The 19,621-nt window shown below is 40.0% G+C and overlaps 1 protein-coding gene across 2 annotated transcripts in view; it reads left to right on the top strand.

The window, feature by feature from the left end:
* The window catches only part of DST (dystonin), a 306,520-nt gene that overhangs the window by 35,455 nt on the left and 251,444 nt on the right, over positions 1-19,621 (top strand). The window contains exon 1 of one of the 2 annotated variants that reach the window (XM_010566375.1): positions 66-156. The exons of the other annotated variant lie outside the window; for it this stretch is intronic. Coding sequence (XP_010564677.1) covers positions 66-156 — 91 coding nt within the window. Of the gene's footprint in view, positions 1-65; positions 157-19,621 lie in introns of those variants that run through there. 2 annotated transcript variants of the gene reach the window in all.

Here is a 19,621-nt window from a genome sequence, read left to right as displayed (position 1 = left end):
CTTGTGCCGTCCCCGAGGCTGTGGCTGCTCAGAGCCGCTGCAGGGTAGGGATAAGCCCCCCGGCCATGGCTGGCTACCTCTCCCCCGGCGCGTACTTTTACGCGGAGGAGCAGGAGTACCTGCAAGCCTACGAAGATGTCTTGGAGAGATACAAAGGTAGGGCTGCCGCTTGCCCCCGGCTGCCGCTTGCCCCCGGCTGCCGCTTGCCCCCGGCTGCCGCGGACGGGGGGGTTGGGGGCGGCCAGGTGCTCCCGTCCCCGCCGCCGGTGTGAGGGGAGACACGGCTGGTCCCGGGTCCCTTGCGGGGTGTCTCCGTGCGGGGAACGGACGTCGGTGGGTTCCGCGATAAAATAAAAACGCCGCCTCTCGTCACCAGCGGGTGAGACGCAGTCTCTTGCGCTTCAAAATCTCTTTTCGCGGACGGGGTGGTTTACGTCTTGATGTGCGTTTGGATTTAAAGCTTCAGGTTATTTTGACCTTTTGATTTTGTTTTTTTTCTGCGGTCGGGCAAAGAACGATCTTCGTTCATGTAGCACCTGAGCTTTTTCATCAAATACAGAAAAGTACAGGAAAAGGGCCTTTATAGCTAGATTTATCTTGCTAGAAATGTAAGTTATGTTGCTTTCTTAGATTAATCGGGATGGAAGAGATGGTTTGGGAGACGTGATTCATTACTCTCAGTACATCTGCTAACACTAAATCTGAAAATGCTTATTAAAAGTGTTACAGCTCTGATTCTAATTCAAGTGAAAAAGAGGTAGGGTTAACTGTTCAGATTGAATCTTCATCCCAGAAAGTTTTTGCAGCATGCCACAGCATATGCTGACATTGGCAGTGCTTTTGTAATGTTTGGGGAAGAGAGAGGTTAGATTTTATATCTGAAATTTTTCAGCTGTATGTTTCCAGTCGGTTCTGAAGATTTTGGTTAAATGGTTTCCACTGATGGGAATGGGAGTGGCATAGTTTAAGACGGCTTGATTTGAAGATATGGATAGTTGATTTTTTTTTTTTTAATCCAGGTTGTTAGTGGTAATATTTTGAAAAATAAACCCTCTACAGATGGTTGTTTTGACATGAGAGCTTGTCAGGTCTGAGTCTACTTTATACCTGTGTCACTTGCAAGTTCATGTGTCATTAACAGTATTGACTAATGATTCCTTTGTGTCTGTTGCCCATTGTGTCAATGCAGCTATGGAGCATGTGCGCTATTTCTGTACTGAAATGTATTACTGCATTTTAGTTGAGAAATAATTACAGTTTGTAATACATCATCTTCAAAAGCACATCTCTGTTCTGTTTTTTTGAGTCATCAATTACTTTATGTGTTCCTGAACTGATTTTTGCAAAATTTTAAAGCAAGTAGACTGCTTACTTTGTAAATGAAGAAACACTACAAAAACTTGTTTTTCTCTTCTTGTTCTAATCCAAAGCACTGCTATTCTGCTTTAGATTACCTTTGATTTGCTGCTAGAGTCAGGTTTAATGAGGTTCATTTCATATCAGTTTGTCTACTTGCTTAAAAACCTGGGAAAGATAATAGGCCTAATCTCCCCTATTTCAGTGAGCGGTTTATCGGGAAAAGGACTGAAAGATTTGTTTTTTAAGTGTTGGGGGACAAAGGGATTTTTAATTAAAATAAACTCGTAAAACTAATTCACATCTCTATTAAAAATAAAGGACATTCTGGAAATATTTGAGTATATCATATTGTGGGGGTAATGTTGGGTCCATTCAGATGCTGTTTTCGGTGACAGCCAAATCCTGAAATTATTCAGAAGGATCCAATTTCTTTTGTTTTAGTTTGTAGTGTCATATTCAGTATATTGGTATGCTGTGTTTTGCTGCTTGAGGTATACTTTATTCAGCCATTGGGAGCAAAGGTAAAGATTTGAACTTGTTTTAATTAAGATATATTGGAAAGCTGGAAAACACATTATTTTTAAAAATATGTTTCCAAGCTGGTCATGATTTCCCATCCGAGTCTCAGTAGTATGACTTCACTACAGCGATTGTTGTTCTGATGACTTGCTATGGGAGCTGATCTAATCAGAAAAGAATTGCTACAATATAGGCTTTGAAGAGGGAGTGCCATTTCTCTGAATTTTTCAGTTTTGTAAACACCGCCTTAATCAAATGCAAACCATGTTAACTTTATATTTTTAAGATGAGCTCCAATTCATAATTTTAATGCTAATACTTCTTTTTTTACAGTCTGCAGAATGCTCTCATATTCATCTAGGGCATTATCAGGGTGCCAAATTATCTATGCCTCAGCTGTTGAGTATTGTAACTAGCAGAGTCAGCTGTACAAAATTCATTGCCTGTCTTGGAGGGCTTGGGATTGTATGAAGCTGTGTCATAAAGACGTTTGGACAGTTTGATTCGGGAAGAGAAAAGCAGTCCTTTTTCAATGTATAGAAAAGTGAAATTTTACCCTTCATCCATTTCGGCAGCCAAAGTATGCTGCGGATCTTGAAGGCCGTGCAATACCAAGTACCTTGTTGCTTTAACAGTTGAAACCAGGGTATTTGTACGTCTCCAGATCCTGTCTGCTGACCGTGTGTCTGGCTGTGACAGTAAATAATTAGGCAACTGTTTGCTAAATCTGAGATGGCACAGAAGAGCTGTTTGCTATGGGAGAAGAGTGCTGTTTTCTGATTCCTGGTCAGGTCCGTTGCTGGCCATCATGGTTTTTTTTCTTGATTTGTGTAGTAATACATTGGCAATATTTCTAAAGCATTTTGGTGGAGGAGAAAAAGTCACGTTATCTCAGATGATTTAGAAATCATGTTGAATCAAGCTACTTATTTAGGGGGAAAAAATGCTTCTTTGTTAATAGTACCTCCAAGAATTCAAAGGCAAAGCCTTTATTGTGATAGTGGCAATAAAATGTCTAGTATGTTTTATCTGAAACATTTGGTATATTTCACATCTTGTTTGTGACTGAATAGGAAGATGAGAAATCATACGAATATTTGTTAATGTAACTAACAGTTCAACTTTAGCTCAAAAACTGTATTTGAGTTCTCTAGGAGGTTGTAAAGAACTTAAAAAAATTAGTCTTGCCGCTTTGAAAGTTATCTCACCATTGCCTGGGAACAAAAAATAATAAAATTATTGTTAGCTGTAGCCTTCTTGATAAATAAGAAAATGTCCAACAGTATTTCATATACCTTTAATTTTTAAAATATTAAATGTCATCTCTATCAGGTGGCGTAGGTATGCATTGTTCCATACCAACATTATTTGAGTATTAAATGTTTGAAAGTGACCATTTTAAGCTTTAACTGCAGTGCATTCATTAGATTTACTCTGGTATAAATCTTAAGTAATATGTCAAGAATCAAGACTTACATACGTGGTCCCTTTGAAATTGTATAGTTCATTCTAGGTAAAATGTTTTTGTATTTTTCAGTGTAGGTAGTAAACATTTATTTAAATATCAGTTGTAACAACCTTCTTTTCCTGCAAGATTTTGAACAATTATTAACAAAGTTGCCTCCCTTTGACATCATTATAGAAATGGGCACATCTGTTAATGACTGCATGATTGCTGTCTCTGAAAAGGAGCTAATTCTTAAAGTTAAGTATTGAATAAATCACAGTTATTCAAGAATGTTCCTACAATCATGTAAGCTATAAAAGTTTAACATACGTAGGGTTATCTGGCCTGTGCAGACCTTTTAATGCTGTAGATTTTGGTTCTATATGGAAAATCTATTGGAAAACTCAGCTTGATGTAACCGCCCATAAAAAATACAGCCTTGCAGTTCAGCGACTTGACTAAACTGCTGTCAGTGATGGGAAAGGTATCACATAAATGTTTTCTTTGGATTGGATGCGTGATTACTGCTTCCTTAGGGTACTTCGGGCTTGCTGCATAGCCTCTGTCTCTGTAGGAAGGAGGGGCAAGTCTGGGACTGGGGATAGGAAAACTCAGGTTGGGTTGTTTAAACTTCGATACATTGTTTCGCTATTGGTGTTTCTGTCTTGCATTAAAAAGATCTATAATACTACACAGTCAGCTGAAGCATGGTAAACAGTTCTGTTTCTGTATTCTGAGAACAAAGACGCTGGAGGTGGACCAGAGCTAGCAGGTCATCTGATGCGTTTTGTTGCCTGTGTAGGGTTCAGAGGTAATGTAATTTGTTCTCATGATTGATTGAGGGTAGCGTCAAGTAAAGCTGTTCCGACATTGGGGTACACTTTTTGAATTAATATTAAACAAAATAGATGCCTGTCATCCAGCTCCCTTGAGCTGACTTCAGGAAGGGACCATTTGCTCAGAATGGGTTTTGTACATCTGAAAATGAAGCTGCTGCTGCATTTTAGGAATTTGGAGACTCCTAATTGTGTTTGGTATCAGGCTTAGTCCAGGGATATTCTTCTTCAGAGACGGCTTCATAGAGCAAAGACAGAAGGGGCCGTGGCAGATGCTCCTGGCTCTGGAATCTGTGAATTTTCCTTTTTTGTGCTCTGAACTCAGGGGCCTGAATTTACAGCCTGCAGAAATCTTGCTCTTCTGGGCTCTCGGCTGTGAACTAATCAGATCTTCTGCTTCAGGGCTTCTGATCTGAACTCAGAAAGAAATACCGGATTGAGTAATTGATTAGATGCTTTTAATTTATTTTCCTCCTCCTTTGGTGTAACAAAAACTCCTGGAATATAAGTGTTAGTCTTGCAGTGTGTATAAGGAATTTCTACCCTGGATGGTTTTATTCCACCTCTCTTCAGGTGCTGGTAGTATCTAGTCCTGGAGTTGATTGCTTTTTTTGTTCAAATAGGACAGGTTTTTCTGCTGACTAGCGGAGGGTACATGTGGATTGTCCAGCTGCATGTCACCTAATCCTTTCTTTGCCACCGTTCAAGTCATCAGCATGACAACATTGTCGTTTCCCTGTTCCTAGCACATTTCCTACAGCAGGTTAGCTTCCTGGGAATGAAGGATTTTAGCCAACATAAAGTGCCTTTGATTAGGGATGGAAACATAATGGCATTTGCGCTGCATGAAGTCAGACAAAATTAATGGGGCTCCTTGGGCCATGTAAAACCTGCAGTTTTACTCTGTTTCAGCATTCCTTCTTTAAGCAGAAAGTTCTCACTTTCAAATTGCTTGGAGATGGGATTTTTTTTTTTTGAGTGCATGTCTTCCTAAGTATGAACCACATCTTGCAGATTTGACTTGTGTGAGTACTTCGCTTGAGCTAAGTTGAAGAGGTCTTAATTTCCTTGGAATAAAATAATGAGGACCTGAACATTAGTGAATTCGGCCAGGTTTTGTCTGTGTAAAGGCCTGAAGATTTGGTTAGCAGTTTCCGAAGCTGAGTTTGATGGGATACATAAACTGTGGCTGCATCTCCATGGCTTTAAAAGATACCTGTCTGGATGACTAAGGCGGGCAGAATTTGGCCATTAATTCAGATATCTTTGGTATGTGAATTGGGGCACAGATCAAAGGTCTGTTTCATTGCTTTTCTGGTACTTCCCAATTCCCATTGAGTCAGCAATATCTTTTAAATAGAGCTCGCAGATATATTCCATAATTCCTTCTTTATGGCCAAAACCAGGAGGTGGTGAAGTATGGGGGGGGGAGAAAGATAAACTTCAGTCATCATTGTGTTAAAAGGCTTGTTTTGGCTCCGTTTATGCTTTTGGTTGAGGTGTTTTTAATTGTTTGCTGTGATCTGGTTTGCTGATCTCTAGTGATATCTTGCTGGACAACCAGATTTGCATTCTTTTTTTCCTCTACGCTGTTTAAAATGTGCCCGATTTGAGGAATTTATTCCACCATTTTGCTAGAGCTTCAACATGTACTTGGAATTAAGTGCTTTGCAAAATGAAAATGGACTTATTCACATGCTTGAAGTTAAGTGCAAGTATTTTATAAGTTCAGGCTTAAAAGAATAATGTTTTGTAAATGTCAAATATGAATGCAGCTTATTGCTGCGTGCCTGAAATGTTTCCCGTAAAACATCATTAAAGCCATTTAATTTAACAAAGCCTTGATTTTCTGTAGTGGGTGAAAATATTCATGTACTGAATGCTTTCAGTCAACCCAGCTTTCAAACAGGTGAAACAATGCTTACAAAGACACTTTAGTCTGTGGGTCAAATCCTGAAGGGCATGTTAATAGCCAGATCTTACAAGTTGATCTATTTAGGCAGACTCTGGTGCTTTTGTGGGAATACACTGACTTCAGAAATCCACCCACGCAAGCCTCTTCCCAAGATTGGGGCCCATGTAATAACTCGGCCTTTAATAACGCATACTCCTGCTGAAATCAGTCATCCTTTAGGCCATTCCAATTTTGCCTTAGCTGCATTAAAAGCAAGTTAGTGTGTTTCCGGATTTAATTTCATTGTACCTGGTGAATACATAATTTTGGTGTGGAGTGTAATCTATCAACTTTTTTGATTTTGTACATTTTAAACAAACTGACAATAGCTGGAAATAAATCTGTGAAAGGACGAAGATGCTAGGCAAATCTATTGAGGGTTAAATTCTGCACATTGCAATTACACAATTAGTGTAACTATTTCTGTAAGACAAGGAGGATTAGGCCTCTGATGGGCTTTTCAGTAGCATAGGCCAAAATCTGCTCTTGATTATAGCCACATGGCCCTTTTGAACTTGGTTTGCTTTTAAATATAGTTTAATTGTTCAGTTTCATAATTAATATGTGAAATGACAGTATTTAATGTGTTCCACAGTGCATATAAATACAGATCACAAATTAAGCGGGATTCATAGCCTAATTGTGTTGGAAAAGTAAATTAGTTTGGCCTGAGATTCAGATATCCAGCTATCTGACAGCTATGACGCTTTGCACCACTTGAATCTAAAATTAGTAGAGCTCTTCTATACTGGCATTAGAGAGATGTGTATGTGTTTTAGTTCACAAAACGGGTAAAAGTCTGACTCTTTACGCATCTTGCAGAGGCGTGTTTCAGGCAATTTGCAGATGAGACTATAGGTGAACAGTGAAGTCCTCAAAAGTCTTTTGCTGGGTACTGAAATGGGTATCCTGTCATCCTGCTTGCAGACCTTTTCTTCTGCCTGATCAGGTTACACTCAGTGTGTTCCTTGTGTGACAGGATCTCTTAGGCACAGTAGAAGCAGCATTAGAAAACGCATGTGGTCATTTGGACAGACGTTTTACAGTAGCAGTAATAATAATAAAGCATCCTGAGCAGTTCTGGCGAAAGAGCTTTTTTGAGAGAGGAACAGCACTTACGATGCTGTGGTTTTTACTGAAACAAAACTTCTGTTAATTTTGGTAGAAGTCAGGAACTTAGCTATTGAAGTTTATAAATATTTAATGCTTTAAATTACTTTGCCTTTAGATAAATTTTTAATCTAGAGATAAAGGGTTTACATTATGTCCTAGAAATTAGGAAATGACTCAAGCATTTGTCTGGAGAAGCCGCTGCTGTGTAGTTGTACATAACTTCTCGGAATAAGGTATTGTTGCTAAGATAGATTAGGTGCTTCACCTCTGTTTGTGCCTTGAAAATTCTCTCCCAGTGACCATTGTTCAGATCATAACCTGATGCTGGAAACCGTATTATAATACCATGTATTACAGATTAGTTCTGCACTTAAAATTCAGTTTTTGAAAGGTTTGAGATATGAAATCTTCTCTGGAGGAAAATTCATCATAATTTTTAGAAAGAAAGTTGATTTCAGAATTGAAAAGGACATACATTTCAAACATACTGAAAGTTTCTTTGTATTGTAGAGCAAACGTTTTTCTCAGGCTTTATGACTTCTACCCTCTTCATCCAATTTTTAAGAAAATAATTGCTGAGAAACATTTGTTGTGGGTTTGGGTAGGTTTTTGTTTTTCTTCTTCACAGGTAGTTTTTGTTGATGTCCAGTTTACACTAGAGTTAAAGCAGCATTTGGCTCAGTATCTCTTTAAAGGAAAGAAGAACAGACACAGATGAGCTACAGGAAGAAAGCCAAAGTTGATTAGGTCCCTTGATGAAATTACCTTGTAATTTTACTGTGCTCAACAGGATACTTTTGCATCGTTCTGTTTCTGTTTTTTAAAATAGAGCCCTTGTTAATAAAGTCCATACACTCCTTGTGAGGCCAGATCTAGCCTACCTCTGAGAATATCAACCCAAATTCTAATTTTCTGCTTGTTTCTGTTGCAAATTGTATTAAATGAAATGAAATTGATTAATGTAAGCATGATATGATTCTATTTAAATTGTACATTTATTTTTGCTTTCTCATGCATATGAATGCCCTTCATATCTTGCATTATACTGCATCCGTTCAGCTGTCCAACATGCTGTTTACAGTGGGTTTACGGTAGCACTGAGCAGCTATCTGTAGTTTGCAGCATCAAACACTTGTAGTCCAAGTTATAATCTAATTTATAAAGAATATATTAGCATCGTAGAAGCAATACATATTTATACCTTGGTATTTTGACTGTCCTGCTGAAGCATGTTTTGGCTTTGGGAACCACATAATACTCAAGAGAATTTAAAGAATTAAGTTTAGACTTTGAGAGCATGTGTGCCTCCACAAGAATTTGCAATGTAACACCAAATTAAAGATTTGAGTAAATAACATTAGAAAGTAGGGGATCATCTTTATTCTAAGCATGAAATGTATTTTGAATTTGGTGCCTAGATTTTTGTAGTCATTTCAGTGACCAATATCGTGAATGGTCTGTTAGAGATTCAGATGTATGGCTAAAATGTTGATGGATCTTTGTACTGTTTGGGCTGGATGTTGGATTTTCTTTCTTTGTGTTTCGCCAACCAATACACTTTGTGGAGTGTACCCACCTCTGATATTCTGTCATTTGCCTTGTTCAGGGTATACTTCTTCATTGAAGGTTGCATGCCCTCTTCTGTTTTCCTAGGAAGAAGTACCTTAAGGGGGAGGGGGAGAGGGAGAAGCTGCCTTTTTTTTTTTTTTTTTTTTAAAGACTTTGTTCCTAGCATCTGGAAAATCCACTGTGACTCCTGTTACTCTACCCTTGGTTCCCCTTTCTTCTTTCCTCCATTACTTTCAAGTTAAATTTTAGCTGTAGGTTGGATTCCTTGTGGGCCTGTACCTATAAAGGACAGACGGAAGATCGTCTTCCTTTGGGAGGCTTCTTTTGGGACACACTTGCACACCCCCTGTACCAACTCTGCAGACCAGTGAATCATACTTCCTCCTCAGACTGGTCCCTTCCCAGTTGTGATGGAAAAAGAGGCGGCCTTGATTCCAGTCTCTTCCTGCCTGCTGCTGGAGCAGAGAGCTCCCACGGAGCACTAGCTCTAGTCCTAGAAAGCAGCATGGGCTTCACTCCCTGAACTGTAATTGAAGCTGTAGGGAAGCCTTTGAGTTTTTCCGTATCATAATCAAACACAAAAAATCGACGTGCATGGAATGAAATTTCTTGGGCTGTGTGCCCATGTGCTGGTTCCTGCTGTGAACTCAAGTTCCGAGAGTAGGGATAAAGCCCGACGGGGACTTGAATCTCAGGTCATGTACTGACGTGTGGGTGTCCTACTGTGAGAGTGTTTCAAGTGTAGAGTTTAATCCCTCTCAGTGAAAGTGCTGAGAGAGCAGAACACCCAGGGGACAGACACTAACATGGTCACTTCTTTTGAAATGATTGTATTTCTTTTGGTTTCAGTACCCCAACTTGCACATGGGCATGTGAGCATTGCCGTTTAGGATAAGGGAGTCAGTCTGGTTTCATGCTTGGACCTTGCGCTGCCAATGAAAGCAAATGCTCCTTCCCTGCTGTGTGCTACCAAGTTAGTTAATTATGCAACGCACTAAGATGTTTTCTATATCTTAACTGCATTTTAAGCTCCCAAGATTTGTTTTTCATGTATTGGCTTAATGACTTAGCTGATAAATAATTTTCTGTTGATTTATTTGCTTATTGTTTCTTCTTCTGAGTAAATATACAGGCCATCACAGTATGTATCTCAATGACTAGCAGTTAATGTTGGCAAATGGCTTAGATGCTATGTGATATAATGGAGTCTGCTTGCAATTTGATTTTGTCAGTCTAGCAAATGGGAGTCTAATTAATGTTTTTGGTTTTTTTTTTTTTAAATTTCAGTTAAAATGCTTTAAATTCTGTATTTCATGATTAAAAATCTCAGCTTCTACAGTCTCTTTAACCCTTCTAAGTTCTCTCCATGCCATAGTACTAAAGCATTTAGTGACTGTACATGCACTTCAGTGCTCCTCCTATTGATGTACTTTGTGAAATGAGACTGTGATTGTATGTAGTACCTTTGTTGTGTTACTTTTTTATGTTATATATCTTTGATACGTGTTTAAGAATTCCTGTTGGTGGGGGTTGTTTTTGTTTGTTTTTTTTTTTTCCCTTTTAGATAGCTCTAGAATGCCAAGTATAAGGTTTATTGATCTTTGTGCAGTTAGCAAGCAGTTTTCCACTGATGGTCTTGGTAATGCAGAGATGCTTAGCTGCTTCTGTTTTTCATTCCCAATACTTTTTTTACTTTTCATTTAAATTATATTTCATATCCTGTCATTGTCTAATAAACTTTCCAGTTTCAATAGGCTGGTTTTGAGTCTTGAAATTTTGGAGTTCTCCCAATCTGAGAACACTTGTATCATCAGAAAAGATTCCCCCCCCCCCTTTTTTTTTTTTTTTGTTTACTGCCTTCTTCAAATCTTTAATAAATGCAGATTCTGGAAAACCACACCATTCTTCTCGCATTGGAAGGCAGCCAAGATTCAAGACTATTATTCTGTAAGTCATTTTTCAGGCTGCAAAAGGATTACACACTATATCCTAGTTGGTTTTAGTCAGCTTTTAGAAATATATGACAATTTTCCCTCTACCTATATATATATACAGCCCCCCCCCCCTTTTTTTATTTTTAACTCAGAGGAGTCCAAACGATTATGGGGGAATTTGATTTATCATTGCAGAAATTATGGGAATTTGGCATTGTATTCTCAGTATCTTTGCCAGTATTTTAGTGGGGTTTTTTTGTTTTAATTTGTTCTTACCAGTTGCTCCCAGTGGAACTAGTCAGAGCTACATCAGTAATTTCTCAAGCTTCTTCACTTATTTCTCACAAATAATCTGGAGAATAGTGATGTATTTTAGTGTAAGTTTCTGTAAGCAGCTTTTTTTCTCTGATACCTTAAGTTCTTTTTGAATTTGTAGTAAGGTGATGGTAGTTGGCTATGTAAGCTGCTTGTAGGTGGATGTCTTCAGGTTTCCTGTGTGGCTACATCATTTCTTCTTTGAGACTCCTTCATGTGATGGAACATGGTAACTTTTCTGTAAAGGAGGCTGTGGGGAGAGGAACAACAAATTGTCATCTTAAAGACTAGGTCCATGCTCGGTAAAGAGCTTATTCAGATACTTATCCATTGCAATGGCTTGCATAGTCTGACTGCCTCCCTGATTCTGATCATCCATGAACATGTGTGTTATTGTCTGAATCTTCATAACAAAATTCTCCTTTTTTTTTTTTTTTTTTTTTGATAGGTGCTATGCTCTCTTGCTTTGTGTCTTATCCTGATTTTCTAACCATTGCTTGGGTAGGGCTTCTGTCTTGCTAAGGAAACATTCCTGGCATAAAAAACTTCTATAGCATGTGTCAGTTTACTTGTTGGCAGTGGGCATTTAAATTACTAGCCTGCTGGTACCAAACTAAATTATATTCCATAGTGGTTGTGTGAAAAGGGATCAACATTGCTATCTTTGTCTCCCCCCCCCCCCTCTCCTTCCTTTCTTTCTTTACCTCGCCTCCTTTTTTCTTTCCTTTTTCTTTTTTAAAATGACTTTATAACATTGTTCCATCATCTGACAATGTCTGTGGTACTTGTATAGGATGGGAGAGTTTTAGAAAAATAGGGGGGGGGGGTGTGTGTATTGTAAAGCAAAAATTTCCCTTACTACCTAATGTTTTTGTTTTTCTGTTAAGATATGTATTTGAGTAATGTTGCTTTAGTTTTAATTTGTCCTGCTTCTATGTGACTTACCTATTATGCTTTACTCTGTTTTATAATTATAAATCTTGGTTATTTTTAATATAAGTAATTTAAAGATACTACTATTTGCCTTTTTGAAATCCAGCATCACTTTTGACATTTAAATCTTAACTGCAGTAAGGTTTTCAGCTGTTTGGTGGCCTTGTATTGATCTAGAATTTTTCTAAAACTTGAACAAGATGACATCAGGAGTGCCTTCGTCATTGTTAAAAAACAAGTGATCCCCAATCTTGTCCAAAATACTGCCAGTACATTCTGTAATCATGCAGATAAGTATCTGTTAAAGTATGTCTTGAGGCAATTAATCAAAATAAAGACTGAATGAAGATTTTAAGATTTAACCTTTTAAAATTATCAGTATAAGCCTTTTAAAATTACCAGTATAATTTTTTTTTCCTGATTTGGAAGGCACTAATGGCATTTTTATTAACCTCGGTAACTGCCTATTTATATTTCCCTCTTCTCCCACTTCGTCTTCCCCATGCCGAACGTTTCCTGGTGGATACTGTTGGCTGCTTTATGAAGAGTCGTGTCCTTCGCGATCTAACTGCTTCTTCCTGCAAAGTTTGTAAACAGGAATTTTTGTGTGTCAGTTACTGCTGATATTTTCAGTATGACAACAGTTTTACCTGCAAGCAGAGCTTTTTATCTCATCCATTGGGCCATTTTGACTTTTGACATCAGGGTAGAGCTATTTTTATGGTTTAATTGGTATCACGGTTTCTGTTAGTATCGTTTTTTGTCTGGGCCCTGAGGGGAGTAATGGACCTGACTGTCCCAGCCCACCCCCCCAGTGCTCCCCCACCTTCCCACAGCCCAGGACCCCATTTCAGCCCCCCAGGGCCCTCAGCCCCTGCTCCAGTGATGCCACAGCAGGGCCGGTCTCCAGCTCCCCACAGCCCTGCCCTGTTCAGCCATGGCTCCTGCTGAGCTGGGGCCACCCACAGGCCCGTGGCCTTGCCTGGCCTCAGCCCGTGCCCAGGGGGGCACCCGATTCCTGGGGCTGGGGCCGCCCTGGTCCCCCCCAGCCACCCTGCTCCTGGCTGGGGCGGTGGGACGGGCCCTGGCTGCCAGGCCCTGCCCTGGCAGAGCCTCCATGGGGAGAACCCAGTGCCCCCAGCACCCTGACCCCAGGGAGCCGCTGACCTCCAGTGCACCATGACAGTTCCGTGCAGGCCCATCTTTAGCTTCACCTAGTTTTTCTTCTTTAAATTGCCTTTTCACTACTAATTAATTTATTTCTTTGTAATTTTGTCCTCTCTCCTGGCTAGGCTTTCCGTAGCTTCCTGGCTGGTTGTGCTATATCACATCCTGTTTAGTGTCGGCCGTTGTAGAAATTACAGTGTAGCTGAAAAACTGCTCTGTGAAAGTAATGCATTTTAACGATGTGTGAAGACAGTGTTATTGATGCAGTTTCTGTGAACATAAAATTAATTTGTTTATACAGCTTTGGTAGAGCTTGATTCAAACTTGCATTTGAATCTGCACTGCACTTTCTCAATTATGGATGTCTGTTTACTTAAGGAAATGAAAAGGGAGAGGCCTATTTTTTTTTTTTTCACACTTTTGAGCTTTTCATCAGAAAGGAATATGGAGAAGTTCAGTTTTAGGGCTGATCAGTGATTTCAGTACAGATAGGCGTAGTAAATGGCAGTTGTCATGTCTGCTTAGGGGAGCTGCAGTAAGTAGCTCTTGTTACTCTCTTGTGTTGTAGGAATAGTTATGAAATCCCTGAAGAAACGCTTGAATTAATCTTAAAATGTGATGGACTAAATACTTCTTAGTGTAGAGTTTTTGTGGAGTTTTTTTTGTTTGCCTCTCTCCCCCCCATTTCTGAGTGGGCTGAAATGTAACACCCATAAAATATTTCATTCAGGAGGTGTAGATCTCAGAAAAACACTTAGAAAATATGGGGCATTGAAAGTCTTAGAGGGAAGGTGAAGAACTGAGATAAAGGCACTGTCTTTATATGAAGACTTGACAGGAAGATCAGACATGTGCTTGAAGATAATGGCTTTTATTGGAATTAGCAGAGCTTAATTACTTCAGCCTCCACCCTAACAACCCAGCAATGGAGAGGGAAGAGCTGTAGAACAAGTTCATTGCACAACTTAAAAGGTACTGAGAAGTAACTTTAACAAGACACTAAGGAGCTGGGAAGAGAGCTCTCTTAGGAGCTAGGAGAGCCTCATGCTTCATGCATATGTATTGCTAGTTGGAAAAATAATTAGTTAATGTTTGGAAAATACTATGATCCTTGGAAGAAATGCTCTGCAGTGTGCTGTTATGCCGATTTAATACCCAGGCCTCAGACCACCCGTGTACAGAAAACCCCTTTGTCTGGTGTACCAAGAAACGAAGTCTGAGAGGTACTAAAGCCTTAATGCAAACTCAGTGATGTTTAGCAGTAAGGGCATGTGTAACAAGACCAAATAGAAGACAAAGGGCAAAATCCAGTCCTAAATCCTGCCTGAACTGGGATGTTCTGTACAGCAGTCCAGGTTAGCTGCTCTCCACTACTGCCAACTTCTTTAGACATCTGAGGAGTACCAGCGTTGAGCTTAAAAGGCCCTTGGGTATCTGTGTCTTCTCAGAAATACTGCATTCCCAGGGACTATGCTCTCATCTTCTGCATAGGGTTCACCGTATGCCAAGGGTCAGATAGCAAACTGCCTGAATGTTTTCTTTGGTTTATTAACCAGGGAAACCTAATCCAAAACTGAATGCTGCTTCTGTGTACATTTGCATAAGAATAACAGTGATTTGCATATTTGCCTGAGAATTAGACCTGATTTTAAGCCTCTGAGCTTGAAGAGTTTTGATTATCTGCAACCCAGAATGCCACAAGTTTGGGGGTGTTTGGGTAGGAATATAATGTTTTTCTCTTAAAACTGAGTTACTGTGTGAACATGTAGGAGTAAGAAGGCTGAAAGGAAAGCAAATTATAGATTGGTGTGCAGGAGAGGGAAGTGTAGATTCTGGTCTTTGCTTCTAGGGCTGTCATTGCTTTTTGTTCATTGATGTTTATATTCATAGAAAATTCAAAGAATAGGATGAAACACTGAGTTGAACTGTACTGCATTGTAACACTTCCACAAAGAACCAGAGTCAAAGAAATTCCACTGACGTAGTCAACATTGACAACCCATATAAAATGTAGAGCTGTCAACATCATGAATACCACGAGAGGTTATGGCACTGCTATTCAAGGATGTCAACGTCTTCATCGAAACCACAGATAATGTCCTCCACTCGGTTGAGAACAGAGGATCTGCACAGCAACCTGTGGTAGGAAACTCTATAAAAATTCTGGCAGAATCAGGCTGTGGCAGGCAGCTGGAGCAGTTTTTATGGAAACAACAGTGAGGCTTTGGAAGATATCCGTGGTTTGCCTTCTCCATAATACCTTCTGATCGGTCATCTGGATAAGAGAATGGAAACTTGGTGGAACTTGTTGGGGAGCAGCAAGTGCTGATGAGTCTACGAGGGATTAGGAGCCCAGTGTGATAACCACACTAGCAGAGACCCTGCCTGCAGGGCCCAGCCCTGCAGCCTCTGAGCAGGGCAGCCCTGGGGGCAGTAGCCAGATTCAGAGGAAATGCAGATCCCCCAGGTGGTTTGGGATGTGCCCAGGGGCCTTAAGAGCACTGTCAAGGCTGACCAGTCTCCAGTAGTGCCATCTCTGGCTTCCCTTCAGCGCAGGCTAATAAACATCTTGTTGCTGACTCTAGTTGCACACACTAAATCACTCATTCCATCCCTGCCCTATACAAGGTCTTATTCCTCCCCACTCCATAGAGTGGCTATTTCCAATGTTGCCACATGTTCCTTAAAGGATGGGACAGAGACTGCTTTGCATCATCCTGTTGCTCAGGAGGGAAAAGTTTATGGTTGATGCATTCATTCTGTCTCCATAGCTATGGATGTGTTTCCTTGACTGTCGTGACCTGATGTGCCACTGTAATGGGGGAAGTACTCCAACCAGACCTGGAGTACCTGCAGCAACCGCTGCAGCAGTTGATGTGGGTTGTTGGCTGGTGAAGTACCCCAGGTAAGAACTGCTGCATATAGGCCCAGGATGTTTTCATTTAGAGGGGGGGATTATCTGCTAGATGAGATTCTTCATAGCATACTAGAGATATACAGTTCAAGTACGGAAGAGATTCTTGTAAGGTCTTGCACAGTCTCATGTAGGCTTTGTTACTGACAATCCTTAACTATTTGTTGTGTTTGAAGCAAGTTGTCTTTTTAAAAATTTTTTTAACTTACATTTCAGCTTGCCACCCAGTGGTAAGATTTTCTGCATCTTGTCCTTGTCTCATGATACTAATGCTTCTCTTAAACTGTCAAAAAGTCCGTTGCTGCGAGGTCGACTTGGGACCCAGTGATTTTGAAATTTATGAATCTCCCCTCACATGTGTCTGTTGCCCTTGTGACCTTGCGCTGAGTTAAATGACACTTGAGCTATTTTTGGTAGCTGTTATTTCAGTAACAAATTTCTACCTGAATCTCCAAGTAACAGCAGTTTACCAGGACTGTGAAATTCCCCCATGGTTCATTTCTGAATGATGCATTTTAACCTAAACTTCCCTTCATTTTAGAACCATATCTAATTTAGAAGAAATAGAAACAGGTTTAATGTTCCCAAGATTTTGCTTTCTTTTACTGATTATTGCCTCCTCTGTTTGTTGTGGTATGTGGAAGTTAAGAAGGCACAGCTGGGTCTTCACAGATGATATTAAAGTGCATAACCTAGTTAATCTTGCCAAGATACCACCTGTCTGGTAACCTTTCCCTCCAGCTGAACATCAGGGCTCACTCCAGGAGACCAGCTGCTGCATTCTCCACCCACTTCAAGGGCAGGTGAGGTGTACAGCAGCAATGTGGTGTAAACAGACAAGCAATACAAGCAGTATGCTTTGGACTTAGCTACTGAGTCAGATGTTCAGTTCAGGAGAGCAGCATTTCAGGTGCTGCTCGACCAAGGCAGCTGAAATGGCTCTTCCATGTGTATCTTGGAGAGAATGGTGTTGGCCAGTCATGTGCAGTGGGAGTCATACTGACTCATTTGCAATGGAGTATGGCCAGCTTTGCGCACCATAATCCAGTGAGACATGGGGCACATGATAATTTCTGCTGTTCAGAGCTACCCAGCCTCACAAGCACCACGGGTTTATGCACCTCCTGCCTTCATCCGAAGGAACTGTAATTGCTGTATGGTGTTGCAAAATGGACGAGTTGCTCTAGACTAAGATAAATGAGAGTTTACAGCATGTTAGCTAATCTGTATTAGCTGCCTTGTGTGTCTGCTCATGCTCAGTGGTGAAATGGCATGTAACTAACTCTTCTTTGAATGAGCACTGTGCTTCTAGGCACATCTGACATTTGCCTCAGAGTAACTGTGATATATCTGATACTCTCTGTGTCCCTTTGTCACCTGGCCTCACAATACCCCACTTGTCTTGGGAAGGCATTTCCTTTCCCAGAATGCAGCAGACAGCATGGCTGATGTTTGCAAGGATTAGAGGTAAGGAGTTCAGGGCAGTCATTGTGGTATTTGAAACCTGGATTAAAAAGTTGAGGCAAAAGTTACTTGCCTTGGGGTTACATCAATGCTAATAAAGTAATGTGATCAGGATCATTCTGTGATACTGATGCCCGCTGCCATGGAAGAGCCTGCATCTGTACTCTGAAATTCTCTTTTTCTCCAGATTGGGCTGCAGGCAAGCTCTGTTGGGAATGGTGCATGACCCATGCTCACCCTGAACTGTGCCTGAGAATTGTCTGGTAGATGGGCAGCTGGCATGGGCTGAAAGCAAGCTAGGGATGGCTCCGTCAAAAACTTACTAGAATTGGGGGATTTAGTTCCAGTGCCCAGGAACACCAGGCTGGTGTTTAATGTGCTAGGATAGATGTAGTCTGAAAACTATCCTAAAAAGATTTTTTACAAGTTTAGGCTTTTCGAATTACAAGGCTTTAATAAGTGTCATAGTTGGCTTCTACTCAAGTTAATTAAGCAATCTAAATTCTTATGTCTATTTTTAGAGAATTCGTGATGGTAAGATTGGAAAAATTGTATGTGCGCATTTAGAGCAAAAAAATTTTGTTTTGAATACTAAGCTATGGGGAAAAATTCCAAGTTAATGAAAGTGTTATTTAATTTGTTAGGATTTTTATTTGTTTGGTAAAAGTATTCCATCTGCTTGAATAACAAGCTTCTGATGCTTTTCCTGACCTCTTTATAAATTGTTTTTTGCAATTACAAATTCAGTTTGTGTTTAAAATGGGTATTTTTATAAGGGAGTATTCCAGTGCATAGGATAAGTAAACTCAGAGCAATGACATTTCAGGAAGGGCTGAAACAAAAAAAATGGTGTAAATTTAAGGTTTGATGCTATTACTACATGTTCCAAGCAATGCTTAAATGGTCAAGAAAGTTATATATGACCATTGAGAAAAAGGTGGGTACTTGGCTTGAGAAACTAGCATAAGATCATGAAGTGTAGATTACACCAAACAAAGGTGCTTGCTTTCTTAGGTTTGGTGGGCAAGGAGTATGCACTAATACTCATATATATTTTAGTAAGATTTTGATAGTGCTAGTAATAGAAAAGTTACTTGAACATTGAAATATGTTAAGTCCAACTGGAGAAGGCTTAAGTGCCTCCTAGTTTAGAGGAGAAAAGGGAATAATTAACAATCTGCAATAGAGTTAAAAGTTGAAGCCTTACCTATGACAGATATTTGCAGAATTGTAACATAGTAAGAGTTTAGGAGAATGTGAAATGGATACCAGTTGTGTGCTGCTATGGTCCGTCCTGTAGCCTTTGGCAGAGGTGATGATGAAAAATGCAGAAGTAATTTTGGCTGGTTGTGTTGATGGAGTGTTGTATTCCTCATTTGCTTGTTCCCAATACAAGTTTGTGAAATGTGAAAAATATAGTTCCCTTAGGCAAGGCTTATTACTTCTAAAAATATCAATGATTTGCATGGAAGAGGATTTTTGAAGCCTTTTTCGTATGGAAGAAATTAATTTTGTTATCTCAAAATTGAGGAAGATGGAATTAATTTTTTTTCCTAAAAGTAGCTTATCTCCTTAAAGCAGAAAAACTGTGTTTTAAGGCTTCTTCAGAAGTCCTTCAGAGAACACTTATTTGTGTGCTTGTGTATACACACAAACGTGCTACAGATGTGCAGCATTAAATTGTGATTTTTAAAATGGAATGACCTTATAGATCCCAAATATTCAATTGATTAAGTTCACGGAAAAAGGGTTTTTCTCTTTCTTCAAGCCCACCCCCCCCCCCCCAAAACAAACCCTCAAAATGGGATTTGTAGGTTGAAAAAAAGACTAATTTTAATAATATGTGGAAACTGGAAAAAAAACCCAATCAGCCAGCCTCTCACTGGTACTCAGGAGTTGCCAGTCACTCTCTGTTACGCAGACACAGAGTGGGAGAGGAGAATGACTGTCCACCAATGAAGTTTTGACAGTCTGTTGGAAATCCTGTGGTAGCCCATAAATCTTTTCAGCTGCCCAGCCTGAGGGACTGTGACCTTTCCAAAGTGACATGGGAATGTGCCTTGGATTCCAGTGAACAACAGGGAGCATGGGCACCCC

The sequence above is a fragment of the Haliaeetus leucocephalus genome, unplaced genomic scaffold (assembly GCF_000737465.1).
Source record: "Haliaeetus leucocephalus isolate CR32 unplaced genomic scaffold, Haliaeetus_leucocephalus-4.0 Scaffold207, whole genome shotgun sequence".
Classification (NCBI taxonomy): domain Eukaryota; kingdom Metazoa; phylum Chordata; class Aves; order Accipitriformes; family Accipitridae; genus Haliaeetus; species Haliaeetus leucocephalus.
The sequence above is the reverse complement of the archived record's forward strand: the minus strand, read 5'-3'. Positions and strand labels throughout refer to the sequence as shown.